The 17689-nt window shown below is 48.1% G+C and overlaps 1 protein-coding gene across 1 annotated transcript in view; it reads left to right on the top strand.

Moving 5' to 3' along the window:
• GCN1 (GCN1 activator of EIF2AK4) overlaps positions 1-17689 on the top strand; it is a 63873-nt gene that overhangs the window by 29531 nt on the left and 16653 nt on the right. Inside the window, exons 32-46 of the mRNA XM_083478394.1 lie at positions 806-971; positions 1105-1299; positions 2906-3152; positions 4436-4557; positions 5283-5397; positions 6226-6405; positions 7148-7368; positions 8510-8578; positions 8673-8811; positions 9681-9877; positions 10051-10193; positions 11414-11531; positions 13589-13804; positions 15590-15754; positions 17107-17268. Of these exons, the coding sequence (XP_083334520.1) occupies positions 806-971; positions 1105-1299; positions 2906-3152; positions 4436-4557; positions 5283-5397; positions 6226-6405; positions 7148-7368; positions 8510-8578; positions 8673-8811; positions 9681-9877; positions 10051-10193; positions 11414-11531; positions 13589-13804; positions 15590-15754; positions 17107-17268 (2455 nt within the window). The remainder of the gene's footprint in view (positions 1-805; positions 972-1104; positions 1300-2905; positions 3153-4435; positions 4558-5282; positions 5398-6225; positions 6406-7147; positions 7369-8509; positions 8579-8672; positions 8812-9680; positions 9878-10050; positions 10194-11413; positions 11532-13588; positions 13805-15589; positions 15755-17106; positions 17269-17689) is intronic.

Raw genomic sequence — 17689 nt, 5'->3', positions numbered from 1 at the left:
TAAGGCGAGGTGTAAACGTAATAGTTTAAATTGGGGTTTCCCACACTTGTGTCTCTGGCTGTTTTTTGACTACCATTCCCAGCATCCCTGACCTGGTAGCTAGTAGGGCTTGGCGATACCTGGTTTTCAACATTGCGATATATCACCAGCTAAACATTGCAATATACTGATACAGCACGGTGTCTGAAATAAAGATGAAGCTATGTAGAAGCACTGGTAGGCTTCACGGTTTTTCCTACATTGTGATTTTTGCATAGTACTAGTTTCTTCTTTTTGCGATCACTCGTAGCCGAGTAAGATTGTCTTCCATAAACACGGTTTTAATAATGAGTCCGTAAGTGACTGTGGAGGCCAATTTTGGATCCACACGTCCATCCACAGTGGGGACATAGGTTTCCGGGAGGGAGCTGATCACGGTGTGGATTTGTCAAGCGTGCCTTCCTCTTAGCACAATAGTACTAGCTACACACACACACACACACACACACACACACCATCATATTGCCAGGTGAAAAATTATGAAACCAATATCACAATAGGGACTTCAAACTGGTTTTGGATGAAATATAGATATATTGCCCAGCCCTAAACCCTGGTTTAAAAACATAGGAACGCAAGAATCTTCCATATGCTGAGTCAGTCTAGCTCAGTACTGACTTAACTGGTCGTGCCTCTCCAGGTTTCAGGCAGGAGACATTCCCAGCCCCACCTAGAAAGACCTGGGACCTTCTTCAGGCAGAGCAGATGCTGCTCTGCCACTGAACCATGGCCCTTCGGAACCATAGCTACCATGTTACCTTTACAGGTGTGGCATTGCATTGGCCCTGAACAAGCTCTCTGAGCACCTGGACAGTTCGCAGGTGAAGCCTCTCTTCCAGTTCTTTGTACCGGATGCCCTTAACGATCGCAACCCTGAAGTCCGGAAGTGCATGCTGGACGCAGCCCTCTCGGCGCTCAATACCCATGGCAAGGTAGGCATTAAGATACATCGGAAGGAAACGGCCTTATATTGACTTGGTCTTTTGGTTCATCTAGCTCACCATTGCGTCCAGGTCTTTGAAATCACGGTTAATGCTATCGTGTGTGTGTCCTGTGGCTTTTCAGGACAGTGTCAACTCCCTGCTGCCTGTGTTTGAGGAGTTCCTGAAGGATGCGCCAAACGATGCCAGCTATGATGCTGTCCGGCAGAGTGTCGTCATTCTGATGGGCTCCCTGGCCAAACATTTGGACAAAAGCGATCCGAAAGTCAAGCCGATCGTTGCCAAACTGATAGCAGCCCTTTCCACTCCATCCCAACAGGTAAGCCCTTTCTCTTTTCCTTGACACTTTTGCGGAGACGGGAGTAGGTTAGGAGATTTTTTGGGGGCGGGTTCAAAACGCTGAGAAGAGATCTCTGAACCAGTTTTGCATTTTCGGTTCGTTTTGACTCTTTTGGTAGTTTGGTTAATGCAGTAGTCTGCAGGCAGTCCACCAGGGGGCAGCGGCATACCATGAGAAACAAATCAATTAAACACGCAGCAATAGAATGGTGCTTAAGTATACTATGAAATTTGAAGATTGTTGCTTCCCTTTTTGCTTCATTGCAGTGTTATTTTGTCCAAATTGAGGTTGACGTTAACTGGTTTCGCGTTGCCTTGTTTCAGACTGCAGTTAATATTAACCACAGTTTGTCAGTTCGGGTGAAAAGACAAACTGCGGTTAAGCCAAAGCGAAAGCTTGCTGTCTCCTTTCCCTGGCTGCTTGAGAGGCTTGCTGTGACTCATTTGACTCTACTCGCACTAAACAACGGTTTAGGGTGTTGTGCGAATGTGGTCTTTATCTCTGTGTGGGAGAGCTACAAAAGATTGAAAATGAATTCACATAAGACAGAGGGTCCTGAAAATGGTGAGGTCTTTGAGCTTTGCTTTCAGAATTTGGCTGCCCGTGATACTTTTTCTAAAAAGGAAATAATAATAAAGAGGCACATTTTGAGGAGGTTGCTCCTGACCTGACTTTGCTCCAGGAGACCCAGGAAGCAGTGTCCCTTTTACCTGGTTTATCTCACAGCCCTTCCTTTCTAAAATGGACTGGTCATCAAATCTTTTTTTTTTTTTATAAAACCTGCCTTAATTAGGGTCAGTTATAAAAGTGTGTTTTAAACAATGGGGGACAGTAATAAAAAGTGCATTATATTCCATTAGGGAGCAAATCATCCACCTGCCTAATCATACCAAATTCACTGGGATGCGGGTGGTGCTGTGGTCTAAACCACTGAGCCTCTTGGGCTTGCCCATCAGAAGGTCGGTGGTTCGAATCCCATTGCTCTGTCCCAGCTCCTGCCAACCTAGCAGTTTGAAAGCAACTGCAAGTAGATAAATAGGTACCGCTGTGGTGGAAAGGTAAATGACGTTTCTGTGCGCTCTGCTTTCTGTTGCGGTGTTTCGTTGCACCAGAAGCGGTTTAGCCATGCTGGCCACATGACTCAGAAAGCTGTCTGTGGACAATTGCTGGCTCCCTCTGCCTGAAAGCGAGATGAGCACTGCAACCCCATAGTCACCTTTGCCTGGACTTAACCGTCCAGTGGTCTTTAAAAAGGTAAAGGGACCCCTGACCATTAGGTCCAGTCATGGCCGAGGGAGCCGGCGTACAGCTTCCGGGTCATGTGGCCAGCATGACTAAGCCACTTCTGCCGAACCAGAGCAGTGCACGGAAACAGCGTTTACCTTTCCGCCAGAGCGGTACCTATTTATCTACTTGCACTTTGACGTGCTTTTGAATTGCTAGGTTGGCAGGAGCAGGGACTGAGCCACGGGAGCTCGCCCCGTTGTCCTTTACCTTTACCAAATTCACTTTCTATGACTGGCCCCTGAGTCAGCCCAGGGTAACTTTTGCTTGAATTGCATTCTTGTCACGGTGATCCCTGTAGGTCCAGGAGTCTGTGGCCAGCTGCTTGCCGCCCCTGGTGCCTGCCATCAAGGAGGATGCAGGAGGGATGATTCAGAAGCTGCTGCAGCTGCTGCTGGAGTCTGATAAGTACGCTGAGCGGAAAGGAGCCGCTTATGGGCTGGCTGGCCTGGTGAAAGGCTTGGGCATCCTCTCCCTCAAACAGCAGGAAATGATGGCCACGCTAACAGATGCCATCCAGGACAAGAAGAACTTCCGGCGGCGAGAAGGTGAATTGATTGGCAGATTCTCCCCATCTTAACTTATTTAGGACTTCTGCCCTTGATGTGGGTGGGTGTTTTGCTTGCTTGGAACCTCACCCAATGTTCTCTGCTTGCTTGATGACGGGCTCTTGCGCTAAGGGACATGCAAATTTTTCCTTTATTTATTTATGTATGTATGTATGTATGTTTGTTACAAATGCATACATTCTCATATTACATTACAGGGCTTATTATAATAGAATTTCCAACATGTATACAAAGTTTATATACAAAATTTATATACCTGAAAAAAGTGGGGGGGGGGGAAAGCAAAGACACAAAACTATTCCAAAATAGTATTTGTACCAGCACTACAGACTTCCTGTCAAATCTCGTTGTATATTCCTTTTTTTACAAGTGAATGTACTCTTATTATTGTATATTTCTTTACATTTTATCTAATACATTCCTATATTAATATGTACCCTTGATCTTGTTTCTCAACTCAGTTTTTCTCCAGCGTCAATCGAATGCTAGCATAGATAACGTACCTTTACTATATTTTTTAACATATATCTTATCTCTATCCCATTTTTCCATAAATTTTCTTTTTGAATTGCATCTCAGGCTATTTGTCAATTGCGCCATTTCAGCAAATTCTTGTAGTTTATTATTTTCAGCAAATTCTTGTAGTTTATTAGGGACTTGCAAATTTTAATGTTTCGCAAACAGCAAAGTCATGGCCTGTAGAGGCTCTGTCCTCAGGGAACCATTTCTACATATGTGGATCTGCTGCAGTTCCTGTAGGGATGGGGAACAACAGTTCCAGGGGCCACATGTGGCCCTCCAGGCCGTTCTATCTGGCCCTCGGAACCCTACCCAGGATGCACCTCTCACCAGTCATGATCCACCCCCTGTGTATTTTATCTAAATCTATAGCTATCTGCAGTGCTTTTTTTCTTTAAAAAAATATGTTTAGGGGTACTCTCATTTTCCTATTCATGAGGCCAAACTTAGATTCACAAATTGTTTAGGGGTATGTGTAACCCTGCACCCCCCCCCCAGAAAAACACACTGGCTATCTGTGTATGTATGTATCTGTCTGTCTGTCTGTCTGTCTGTCTGTCTATCTGTCTGTCTACCTCTCTATCTATCTATCATTGCTTTTTCATATACATAATTTATATGACAATAGGCAGCAACAACAATAGCAGCTGGTCTGTCATTTCTTAAAAAGAGTCCTAACTGCAGCTGAAGGCTTGCCAGTCTGCCCCTTGCCCTGATAAAAGCCTTGTTTGCCTCCCATTTAGGGGCCTTGTTCGCCTTTGAGATGCTCTGCAGCATGCTTGGGAAGCTCTTTGAGCCTTACGTGGTCCACGTCTTGCCCCACCTGCTGCTTTGCTTCGGAGACGGGAATCAGTACGTCCGAGAGGTAAGAAGCCCCTGGTGTTCCCAGGGCAGTAGGTTAAGGGTGGAAGAAGCATTGGGCTGCTGGATTAGGCCGAAGCCACCCACCCACCCCCTGCCCAGGTCCAGCACCCTGTTCCCCACGGTGGCAGTAGCCACCTTACTGCATAAGAACATAAGAAGCACCTGGCTGCAGGATCAGGGTCCTCTCTTCCAGCATCTTGTTCACACACTGTCCAACCAGATGCTGCTGGACATAATAATCTCTTAATTAGCATACTTACGCAGTAAACACCCAAGAAGGAATTCCTTAAAACTAGGTGAAAATCAGATAAGAGCGCAACTGTATATCACAAGCATAACACCTTAAAAAACATTATGCGGGTCCTGGCTGGAGACAGAGAAACTCGCTCCAGTCTGCTACTGCTGATGAGCGTAAAAATGCATGACAAATAATTGTATGGCGATTCCCTTGCCCCAGGGGCAGCCAGTGCTGACAACTCCGGATGTTAATGGACTCCAAATTCCATCAGCCCCAGCCAGCATGGCCAGGAATGATGGGAGTTGTAGTTCAACATTCACCTGGAAGGCACCGCAGTGGCTACCTCACCTTAGATTTAGTTTTCTGGTGCCCCCACCCCTGCACACACGGTTCATTGCTGGAGTGAGACTGATCCTCCATAATGTTTGGCTGCTGGATCTTGAAGTGGCTTGAGGCCAGTTGTGACTTCTCCGTTTCCTCCCTTTGAGGCCGCGGACGATTGCGCCAAGGCTGTAATGAGTAACCTGAGTGCCCACGGGGTGAAGCTGGTTCTGCCTTCGTTGCTGGCTGCGCTTGAGGAGGAGTCTTGGAGAACCAAAGCTGGTAAGAACTTCGGACTGGGTTCGTTTTTTATTTAAGGGAAGGGAGGCTGACTGACAGCTTTTGGAAAGGCTGTAACTCCTTTGTTCTTGCGGGAAGATTATACCACCGTTGCCTTATTTTGCTCAGGTATTATTCTCTGCAAAGAGCCATCTTAACTAGGTAGGATCTTTACAGCTTCTGGGAAACCTTAGGCTCTCGAAGTTTATTGTTTAAGTAGTGGTAGCAGCATAGCTGTCAACTTTCAGATTTGAAAATAAGGGATCAGCAGCCTTGAAAAAAAGGGATTAGCAGCCTCACCTGTCCCGGGGACTGTCCAAGGTGTTCCCCAACCTTGGGTCTCCAGCTGTTTTCAGACTGCAATTCCCATCATCCCTGACCACCGGTCTTGTTGGCAAGGGATGATGGGAGTTGTAGTCCAAAAACAGCTGGAGACCCAAGGTTGGGGAACACTGGTCTACGGGATATCTAACAATCCGGGATAGCAGCAGGAAACAGCGCTGGAATAAGGGAATTTCCCGCAAAAAAGGGGAAGGTTGGGTGGCAGGGTCCATTGAGAATGAAATTTAGTCTCTGTTGGTCACTGTTTATCTTAGCTCTCCAAAACATTTGAAGCTGCATGCATGACTGTGGCTGTAATCCTCTGTACACTTAATTTTGGGGAGGGAGGTGCCACCGAGCTTGGTGGATATGACTTCCTAGTAAGACTGCCCTGTGGACTGACTATTAACTCTACCTCTATCTATCTATCTATCTATCTATCTATCTATCTATCTATCTATCTATCTCTATCATTCCATCATTCCCTGCCTTCCTGCTCTTCCCCACCAGGGTCAGTGGAGCTGCTGGGTGCCATGGCTTACTGCGCCCCCAAACAACTCTCCTCCTGCTTGCCAAACATTGTGCCAAAACTCACCGAGGTGCTCACAGACTCCCACGTGAAGGTCCAGAAGGCTGGGCAGCAGGCGCTCCGGCAAATTGGGTCGGTTATCAGGAACCCCGAGATCTTGGGTAAGAGCTTGTAGTTTGTGTTTCTGTGCGGACCAGCATCTTCCTCTTGAGGTGTGCAAGGTGGAACAAATGGGACCACATTGCAAATTAAAAATAAAGCACAATAAAACATGAGATTCAGGGAGCCAGCCACCTAACTCTACCCTACCCTATTCCAGGATACTCCATTCCCCCGCCTATTTCCTATTTTTTACTCCAGATATTTGGCGTTCCATGGTCCCTAAGCATACACAGTCCTCATTGAGCTGTTGCTCCTTTGGGATTCCCTGCTCCCATTTCCCCCTCCATAGTTCTGAAAATCATGGGGTTCCTCCAGGCCTGCTGAAATCTCCCTCTTGTTTCTCAGCGACCTCGTTGCGTAGTACATAATGGCATGGACTCTACTGAGTTTGCTGGTGGAGGGAGCAGGTAGACCCAAGCATGGAGGTTGGATGTCTCAATGGCTACTAATTATGGAGTCTGGATAGAACCTCCATGTATTGAAGCAGTATACCTCTGAATACCAGCTGCTGGCCTCTGTCCAGAATGGAACAGGACTTTATAGACATCTAATGAAAGCTTGAATCTAGCCAGGACAAAAACAGCCAGCTGGTGCATCACTTTCAACAGAAGCATCACAGGTTGTTGCCAGCAGCATTTTGCATATGGGTTACCAATATACGGGCTGTTGTTGCCAAACTATCAGCTGGCTCTTTGCTCTGATCCTGACCCTGTCCTCCTCCTTTTCTTCCCCTCCATACAGCGATCGCGCCTGTCCTGTTGGATGCCTTGACAGACCCATCCAGAAAGACGCAGAAGTGCCTGCAGACCCTGCTGGACACCAAATTTGTCCATTTCATTGACGCCCCTTCACTGGCTCTCATCATGCCCATTGTCCAGAGGGCGTTCCAGGATCGCTCCACAGACACGAGGAAAATGGCTGCCCAAATCATCGGCAACATGTACTCTTTGACGGATCAGAAGGTAAGCTGGAGAGAGGCTTCAGAGCCAGGGGTGGGAGCCTTTTTTTTCAGCTCGAGGGCCACATTATCTCTTGCGGGGGGACACATGCCATTGGTAGGCGGGGCTAGACTCAAAAGGGGGTGGAGCAATGAATATAAATTTTACCTTCGTACAGCAGGCTAGTTTCTACACACACGCCTCTCTCTGTCCTCCCATCTGGACGAACAAGCCATCGTTGCAGGTCAAAGACACATCTCAGCCAGGCAAAAACATGCAATAGATTCAGGGTATGAAACTGACAGCCAGAGGCAAGATGAGTTCTGTAACTCCTGACATCCATTCATCTCCTATGTGAGATGCAACGATCAATCAAGGCAACCTCCCCAGACTCACAGAAGCACCTGGAGACTTATTGGACTTGAATTGTTCATATGCATCATAAACTTGTTCCGAGTAGTGGTTCCAACCTTAAGACGCAGTTAGACCTCTTTTTAAGAAATGACAGACAGCTTGTTGTTGTTGCCTATTGTCATTTAAATTATTTATATGAAAAAGCAATGATAGATAGATAGATAGATAGATAGATAGATACATAGATACATAGATACATAGATACATATACAGATAGCCAGTGCATTTTTCTGGGGGGGATGCAGGGATATGCATACCCCTAAGCATTTTGTGAATCTGTTTGGCTTCACAGAGTTTGGCCTCATGAGTAGGAAAATGAGAGCACCCCTAAACATACTTTTTTAAAGAAAAAAAGCATTGCAGATAGCTATAGATTTAGATAAAATACGCAGGTGGTGGATCATGACTGGTGAGAGGTGCATCCTGGGTAGGGTTCCGAGGGCCAGAAAGAAAGGCCTGGAGGGCCACATGTGGCCCCTGGATCTGTTGTTCCCCATCCCTACAGGAACTGCAGCCCATCCACATATGTAGAAATGGGTCCCTGAGGACAGAGCCTCTACAGGCCATGACTTTACTGTTTGCTGCCCTCCCAGCTGTGTTTGGAGGGGGACTGGGTGCTAAGTGAAAAACAGGGCGCACGTGTTATCTGCACTGTTTGCCATGTGCACCCTTCCAAGGTCCATGTGCACTGATCCCAAAATCCCAATTTGTGATGTTCATCCCACTTAACCTGTCCCCATCTCCATTTCAGGATCTGGCTCCTTATCTGCCCAGTGTGACCCCAGGTCTGAAGGCCTCTTTGCTGGACCCGGTGCCTGAGGTACGCCGTCCCTGTGCAGTTCCTTCGTTAGGTGGCCTTTCCCCCCTCACCTTTTCCTCCCAGTTTCCCACAATCCTTTCCTTTGGACTCTCAGGTGCGCACGGTATCCGCGAAGGCGCTGGGAGCCATGGTGAAGGGGATGGGCGAGTCTTGCTTTGAGGACCTGCTGCCTTGGCTGATGGAGACCCTGACGTATGAGCAGAGTTCGGTGGATCGGTCTGGGGCCGCCCAAGGTAAGGACAGCAGGCTGTTTCCTGGCGTTTGATAAAAACAATGGATTTGGCTGCAGGCGAGTTGGGGGCGGGTTGCCTGCTCAGCTCACCAGCATGTTGGGCAGCCTCAGGCAAAGTTATTTACTTACTATGGGAGAGAGCCATTGTGGTGGTGTGGTTAGATAAGAGTCTTGGACCAGGACCTGAGAGAAAAGGATTCAAAGGTGAGTTGTGCTGAGAGGCAGTGACCGGCCCCCAAGGTCGCCCAGTTAGCTTCACAGCCGCCAAGTGGGGATTTTGAACACTGGTCCCTCCCAGGTCCTAGTCCGACACTCTCGCCGGTACAACCACACCAGCTTTCAAGTTACTCTCCGCCCCGTTGCACCATTTTGCAAGTTCAGGTTTCTAAATGGCCTAGCTCACAAAGTTGTTGTGAACGTCGGAAATCTGGGAAGCTGCTTTATATGCCGAGAGAGACTTATTTGTCAATGTAGATTCTGTGCCAATATGCGCTCAGCCATTTTGCTGTGGCTCCTCACCCACAAGAGACAGGGTTTACCTCACCAAGGCATTTCAGATTCTGCTATTCCTGGGCATGGGTGGGGCAGGAAGCTGTATACATCATTGAAGTCCTCCAGTCACTGAAATCCCTTCCAGGCTCTGGGATTTTACCAGAGGCTTCCCATACATTGTTTGATCACATCTTCACAAACATAAGGGCTAGCTATTTGCTTTGTCTTATTAAACCCAGGAAAGTAAGAGATTCTCAGAAGGCTGTTCTGAACCCAGTGGCACATTCTGCATTTCGATGGGATCATACCTTTTGCGGGTATACACACCTGTGCGATCCTGAGCAAGAGAGTTACACCAAAACACACCATCTTTTCCAGGTCTGGCTGAAGTCATGGCTGGCTTAGGAGTGGAGAAGCTGGAGAAACTTATGCCAGAAATCGTGGCTACAGCAAGCAAAGTGGACATCGCCCCCCATGTCCGGGACGGTTACATCATGATGTTCAACTACCTGCCCATCACCTTTGGGGATAAGTTCACACCTTATGTTGGGCCCATCATACCTTGCATCCTTAAGGTAGGGTTTTCAGGGCAGGTTTTTGATCCTTCCATCCAGAAGGGATGGAGGCTTGCATTCAGTGGAGGAGGGCTATTGCCTCCAAGTCTCTGACGGCTGGAGATCCCACTCTTAGCCGCTGTGCTGCGCCCACAAAACCAACCCTTTTTGGTAATTTGTACCCTCCTACTTAGGCGCTGGCAGACGAGAACGAGTTCGTGCGGGACACGGCTTTGCGCGCCGGGCAGAGGATCATAAGCATGTACGCAGAGACAGCCATTGCGCTCCTCTTGCCTCAGCTGGAGCAAGGCCTCTTCGATGACCTCTGGAGAATCAGGTTAGAGCCGACATCCCATTCATGTGGCTTGTCACTTGCGGGGAATCTCATGGCCTAGGGCCCTCGTACCTACGGGACCGCCTCTCCCGATATGCCCTACGGAGGACCTTAAGGTCCATAAATAGCAACACCTTAGAGGTCCCGGGCCCTAAGGAAGTCAGATTAGCTTCAGCCAGAGCCAGGGCCTTTTCAACTCTGGCTCCGGTCTGGTGGAACGCTCTGCCTCACGAGACCCGGGCCCTGCAGGATCTGATTTCTTTGCGCAGGGCCTGTAAGACAGAGTTGTTCTGCCTGGCCCTTGGCTTGGAGTCAATTTGATTCCCTCCCCCTCTTTCTTTTTTCCTTTCTCCTCCTGTGATGAGGCTGCATTTTAATGTTTTATTGCTGTATTTTAATCTTGTTTTTTAAGTTGTATTCATTCAACTTGTTTTTATTACTGGTTGTTAGCTGCCCTGAGCCCAGCCTTGGCTGGGGAGGGCGGGGTATAAATAAAATTTATTATTATTTTGAATGGGGACAGAGAACCACATGCGCAGGGGACCAATGCGACCCTCCAGTCATCCCTCAGGGCCCTCTGGGCTCTCCAGAGGCCACACCAACACTCTGATCCTGCTTCGCTGTTTACTTATTTGTTCTTGCTCGGCTGGGGTGTGTACAGCTACCCTACTGTACAAAGATAGAATTCACCCTCATGGCTCCACCCACTTTTGTTTCTGACCCTGCCCAGGGTCATGTGACTCTCAGAGGTTCTGCAAAAGGGAATGCTGCCCTCTGCTGAAAAATGCTTTCTCATTTGTGCTATACATCAGTCTTGCCTTAGGTAAAGGTAAAGGGACCCCTGACCATTAGGTCCAGTCGTGACCAACTCTGGGGTTGTGGCGCTCATCTCGCTTTATTGGCCAAGGGAGCCGGCATACAGCATCTGGGTCATGTGGCCAGCATGACTAAGCCACTTCTGGCGAACCAGAGCAGCACACGGAAACGCCATTTACCTTCCCGCCGGAGCGGTACCTATTTACCTACTTGCACTTTGATGTGCTTTCAAACTGCTAGATTGGCAGGAGCAGGGACTGAGCAATGGGAGCTCACTCCATCGTGGGGATTCAAACCGCTGACCTTCTGATCGGCAAGTCCTGGGCTCTGTGGTTTAACCCACAGCGCCATCCACGTCCCTTAATCTTGCCTTACCTGCCCTTTTGTAAAATTTATTTTTCAAACAGGTACAGCTCAGTTCAGCTACTCGGAGACCTCCTCTTCTATATTTCGGGAGTCACAGGGAAGATGACAACGGAGACGGCTTCTGAGGACGACAACTTTGGAACAGCCCAGTCCAACAAGGCGAGTGCTGTCCTTTCCTCTTCTGGCTGCTTTGAGAGCAAACAGCTGGAGCCCAGACTAAGCAAGACAGTGGATATTTGCAGTGTTAGAAACTCAGGTGTATAAGCCAAATGGCACCTTAAACTTAGGTTACGGTTGCCACAACAGAAGGTCTGTTCGCCAGGGGATTGGGCTAGACCAGTGTTTCCCAACCGGTGTGCCGCGGCACACTACTGTGCCGTGAGACACCGGCTGGTGTGCCGTGGGAGGGAGGCGGGCGAGTCGGGCGGCGAGAGGCGGCGGCGGCGAGGATCCGCGTCGAGCCGGGGGCGGCTCCGCGGTGGTGGTGCCGAGCGGCGGGGCAGCTCGCGCAAAAGGGAGGAGCGCGAGACAGCGGAGGAGGAGGAGGCCGGCATGTCCGGGCAGCAGCAGCAACAGCAGCAGCAGCAACTCCCGGCGACGGCTCCTCCTCCGCCCGCTATCGCCGCCGCCGCCTCAGCTGCCCTCGCTCTGCTGCCTCCTCCCACCCCGGCAAGGGGAAGGGAAAAAACGTTCACTTTTGTGCGTCCCCCCCCCCCCGCGTGACGCTGCGCGCTGACGTCACGGGGCGGGGCTTTAATGGTGGTGTGCCGCGAGATTTTTTCCCGGTAAGCAGGTGTGCCGTTGCCCAAAAACGTTTGGGAAACACTGGGCTAGACGACCCCTTTCTAGCATTACAATTCTACATTTCTATGATTCTATTGTCTCGGCTACATTGCCTGACTGTAGCTTGCTCTTACAACAGTTCACTTGTCCCAGTATGCAAGGAGGAGAAGCACACACAGTGGAAATGGAAATGGTATTAACCATGGACTAGGGCAGAGATTTTTAAACTGTGGTTGCCAACCCTGACACCCAGAAGTCTCAACATGCAGTGGTACCTTGGTTTAATAACAGCTTAGTTTATGAACAACTTGGATTAAGAACGCTGCAAACTTGGAAGTAGGTGTTTCGGTTTGTGAACTTTGCCTTGGAAGCAGAACATGTTCCACTTCCTGTTGTGTGTGTTCCATTTGTAATTTGAGCCCCCCCCCCCCGCTGGCTATGGGAAAGCATGCCTTGGTTTAAGAACGCTTTGGTTTAAGAATGGATTAAGTTCGTAAACCAAGGTACTACTGTACTTGCAATTGGACCTGCACCAGTAGCAAAACACACATGGCACCTGGGGAATTTCAAACACGTGATATATGACTACCCTCCTTTTTCCTTTTCCCTCTTTTTTTTTTAAATAGCCGCCACCAACCTTATATTAAAAAACCAGTGCCTTTTGCTTCACTGGTAGATCTCTCCACCCAAAAATTATTGCTTTCCCTTCTTTGGGGGTAGGGGATGTGAAGAGATGAATGATATGATTCGAGATCTCCCAATGAATGCCTTCCCTAGTTTGGCCCTGTAGTATGTTTCTTGCTAGTGTGAAACACAGTAGGCTTTATCCAGATAAATTCTCCTCAGAGGAGAAGACCCATAGAAATCCATGCATCTTATGTTGCTGTTGCTGGTTTGATTTCTTCCCTGCCCTCCACCATGAGGTCCCAGGGTGCTGGTTACAACAATTTTAAAAAAAATACAATATTAAGAATGGTTGAAGCAGTTTGCAGTCATAAGAACAGCCTGCTAGATCAGGGCAGTGGCCCAAGCAAGACGCCATCCTGTTCTCACAGAGGGCAGCCATAAGCCTTTTCTGGGGAAATCTGCAAACAGGACCTGATCACAAGTGCCCTCTCTCCTCCTGTGGTTCCAGGAACTGGGATCCTGAAGTATTACAGCCTCCAACTGTAGAGGAAGGGCATAGCGGCCATTGATAGCCTTGCCCTCCAAGAGTTTGTCCAATCCTCTTTTTAAGCCATCCAAATAAGTAGCCATCACTGCTTCCTGCGGCAGTGAGTTTCATTGTTAAACTGTGTGCATACAAAGAACGCATACAGTTTCAGTGGGCCTACTCTCAGTGTGTCTAACGCTGGATGCAAACTGAAACTTGTTTTCTTGGCCGCACCTCTTTTTTTTAATAAAAAAAAACCACATTATTTTTATTTTTCCAGGCAATCATTAACGCGCTCGGAGTGGAGAGGAGGAACCGGGTGCTGGCGGGGCTGTACATGGGCCGCTCGGATACGCAGCTGGCCGTCCGACAGGCATCCTTGCACGTTTGGAAAATTGTCGTCTCCAACACGCCTCGCACGCTCCGCGAGATTCTGCCAACGCTCTTTGGCCTCCTCCTGGGATTCTTGGCCAGCACCTGTGCAGACAAGAGAACAGTTAAGTCTTTGGGCCAACCAACTTGACTCTGCCACTTTTCAGGTGTTAACAGAGTTTCGCTTTATGGTTCTGCAACGCAGGGGTGCCAGCTTGAATAAAATATTGTGGGGGACCAGGTAAGCCCTGCCCCCCATAATCGACCACATGATGCAGTGCGTGCGCACACACACATACACCATTTGAATAGGAATGTCCATCAACTTTGTGGGGGCCTGGCCCCCTCAAATATTTTATTGTGGGGGACGAAGCCTGCACGGCCCCTAGTAGTTGGCTCCTACGCTACAATGTAGTGTGCATTTGCACAAAATTGGGACTGTGGGGATCAGTGCTAGATAGGTTGAATTTGTAGATGCTCTGCTATGTATTCCAGTGGGACACAGAGTCTGTTGGATTTCTGGGAGCAGGTTAGGCATGTGGGATAAAGGGAGACCTCAGCCCCTCATAATGCGTAGGCTTTATGCACGTGTAAAACGGATACAGTGGTGCCCCGCAAGACGAATGCCTCGCAAGACGGAAAACTCGCTAGACGAAAGAGTTTTCCGTTTTGGAGGTGCTTCGCAAAACGAATTTCCTATGGGCTTGCTTCGCAAGACGACAATGTCTTGCGAGTTCCTGCTGGTTTTTTTCCCTCCCCCCCCCTTTTTCTAAGCCGCTAAGCCGCTTATCAGCTGATCCGATCAGCAGATAAGCCGCTAAAAGCCGCTAATAGCGCTAATCCGCTAATCCGTCAATGGGCTTGCTTCGCAAGACGAAAAAACCGCTAGACGAAGAGAATCACAGAACGGATTCTTTTCGTCTTGCGAGGCACCACTGTATCTTCTCTCTCTCAAAATCTCCAAATCAATCCGAACTTCAATGTCTAAAATCCCTGGTAGAGGACAAGGATCCTGAGATCACATTAAGGGTAGCCAGATTCTGTTCGATTGGCATAAAACTTAGGGAACAAGCTGTGCTATCATAATGATTAAGGTTTTAAATGATAATTTCAGGTTACATGTTAATGACTAAGTTTTAATTTATATATATATATTTTAACTATTACTATATCTGTATTGTCCCTCTTATACCTAATTGCAAATTCAAATGTATCCCTATCGTGTTTTATGACTTCCTTGATATTGTATGTGGGCTGGAACTGGTCTGTGACCGAAATAATCAAATTCAAATTCCCTCCCCACCCCTCTCTCGGAGGGGTTGTTCCCTCTTTTCCTCTCTACCTTTTCCTCCACCGTTCTCCTCATCCTTAAAACTTGGAATGTGAGCTCCATGAGGCAGCGATTTGTTGCTACTCAGTCGATAGCAGGTACCAACCTATCAGGTGGTCTGCTTCATGCAACATAGGAGTCTTGCCTTTGTTGTGGTGACACCGCCTTTGGAAGCCCTTCTTGTTAAATATTATACAGGGGTCTCTCTTGTTGCCTTTCCGGCACTCACTGAAGACCTTCCTTCCCCAACACAACTTTTTAGGTAGAGATTTTTCAAAGCCTGCATCCGTATTGAAATCGTTTAGCAGATGCTTTAATTGTTTCAATTCCCCCCACCCCTTCTTTCATCTCTCTCTTGTAAGAATAATTGTTTTATCACATGTGTTTACTGCCCTGGGCTCCTTCGGGAGGAAGGGTGGGATAGAAATGTAATAATAATAATATTTGGAAAAGCATAATGGGACATTCACAGTGAATCAGAGTGGGGACAGCCAGCCCTTCCAAGTGCAGTTGTTTTTGCTTCTTTTCAAACCTTGTGAGTGGCTCTGTTTTGACACACCTAAAACTCTCTATCGGCAGATCGCAGCACGCACGTTGGGGGACCTTGTCCGGAAGCTAGGAGAGAAAATTCTTCCAGAAATCATCCCCATTTTGGAGGAAGGTCTGAGGTCGGAGAAGAGCGACAAGAGACAAGGAGTCTGCATTGGCCTGAGTGAGATCATGAAGTCCACCAGCAGGGATGCTGTAAGTTCTTATTCACAGCAGCAGTAACTTGGAACCTGGTGGTCTGGGCTGCTTTAGTTATTTAATTTAGTCGTCATTATTATTATGCTTTACATAGAAACCAAAATAAAAAAGAAGAAGGATGCAGTTAACTTAAGGAATGCCAGAAGATACTAAATATCCGAAACCAAAATCAGGCACGAAGCGGATTTAACATATTTAATCAAATTCAGAGTGCCAAGCAACAACTGCTCTAGTAAATTATGAAAAGATTCCGTTTTTTCACAAGGACGTTGTTATCTTCCTTCTCTGTTTATCAACCATATTTCTAAGTTTACCATGTTCAAAACTTTAGTTATCCATTCTCTCATAGAGCCTTTTCTTCCCATTTTGGCAGATAATAATTATTGAAGGAGTCAGGAAATGTATCAATTCCAATAGTGTAGTACTCTGGGGTTGTGGGGGTGGGCCAAAGACCCTCGACTATTTCTGCAGCAGGGTCCCTGTCTCCAGCGTCAGTCGGCATGAAAGGAGAGCTTTGTAGAGAAATCTTCTCTCCCTTTGTGCTGATTGGAGCCGATCAGAGCGAAAGGAGGCAAACCAATCACTGAGGATGAGTTCCTAGGGTCCTTCTGGAGAAGGTGCGGGAAGAACACTGAGAAGAAGCTGTTCTGTAGGTTTCAAAGCTAAGGGACCTTGCAAACACCAGGTGCTTCACTTTCAAGGCAACTGTGTGCATGTGTGCATGTGTGGCACTGTGGTCTAAACCACTGAGCCTCTTGGGCTTGCCGATCAGAAGGTTGGCAGTTCGAATCCCCGCAACGGGGTGAGTTCCCATTGCACTGTCCCATCTTCTGCCAATCCAGCAGTTTGAAAGCACACCAGTGCAAGTAGATAAATAGGTACTGCTGCAACGGGAAGGATAACGGCGTTTCTGTGCGCTCTGGTTTCTGTCACAGTGTTCTTTTGCGCCAGAACCGGTTTAGTCATGCTGGCCACATGACCTAGAAAGCTGTCTGTGGATAAACACCGGCTCCCTTGGCCTGAAAGAGAGATGAGCACCACAACCTCATAGTCGCCTTTGACTGGACTTAAGCATTCAGGGGTTCTTTACCTTTTTACCTCTTTCTATTATGTACATTGGAACTTCTCAGAAAACACAACTTTGCACAGGTTTCCTAGGAGTCGATTGCACCTTTTCCCACGTGGAAAGAAACCTTCCAGAACCCTCCTGAACTAATCAGAATAGGAAAGATTTCTATATATCAGATCAATACTTTCTGTACTAAGAAATGAAAACTTGACTGCACCTTTCCCCTTGTACCCGCCATGGAAATCCACCCAGCAGTGGTCTTCATCTGCCCCCTTTCCAGGTGCTGTGCTTCTCAGAGTCTCTGGTCCCAACAGTGAGGAAAGCTCTGTGTGACCCTTTGGAGGAGGTCCGGGAAGCAGCCGCAAAGACCTTCGAACAGCTGCACTCTACCGTCGGGTACCAGGCTCTGGAAGACATCCTGCCCTTCTTGCTGAAGCAGCTGGTGAGCACATCAGAAGTTCTTTCTCTCTGTGTCCTGTTGAATTAGGAAAGATATGCAGCAGTAGCTCTCCTTATTTTGAGGTGCTGCAGAGAACACCCCAAAAATAACTTGGAAGGTGGACTGATTGATGAAAGCTATTTGGGAACCTCTGTGTATAGAGACAGCAAATCTCTGAATGTCAGGTGCTGAGGACCGGCATCATGGCTTTGGGGACTTCCAGGGGCATTTGGGTGCTGGAAGATGAATCGCAGGGCTGGGGAACCTGTGAGTGTCCATATGCTACAATTCCCATCTTCGGCGGCCATTGGCTGGGGGGCTGCTGGGAGTTAGCAGAAGTACAGATTCTCCCACCATTGGCTTCAATGGGTCTCCATCTGCTCCAGCAACACCGTTCTTGACATCTTTGCTGTAGGAGATGGAT

The sequence above is a fragment of the Podarcis liolepis genome (assembly GCF_965112155.1).
Source record: "Podarcis liolepis genome assembly, chromosome: 15".
Lineage (NCBI taxonomy): Eukaryota > Metazoa > Chordata > Lepidosauria > Squamata > Lacertidae > Podarcis > Podarcis liolepis.
Note: the sequence above shows the minus strand (reverse complement) of the source record. Positions and strands in the feature narration are given on the sequence as shown.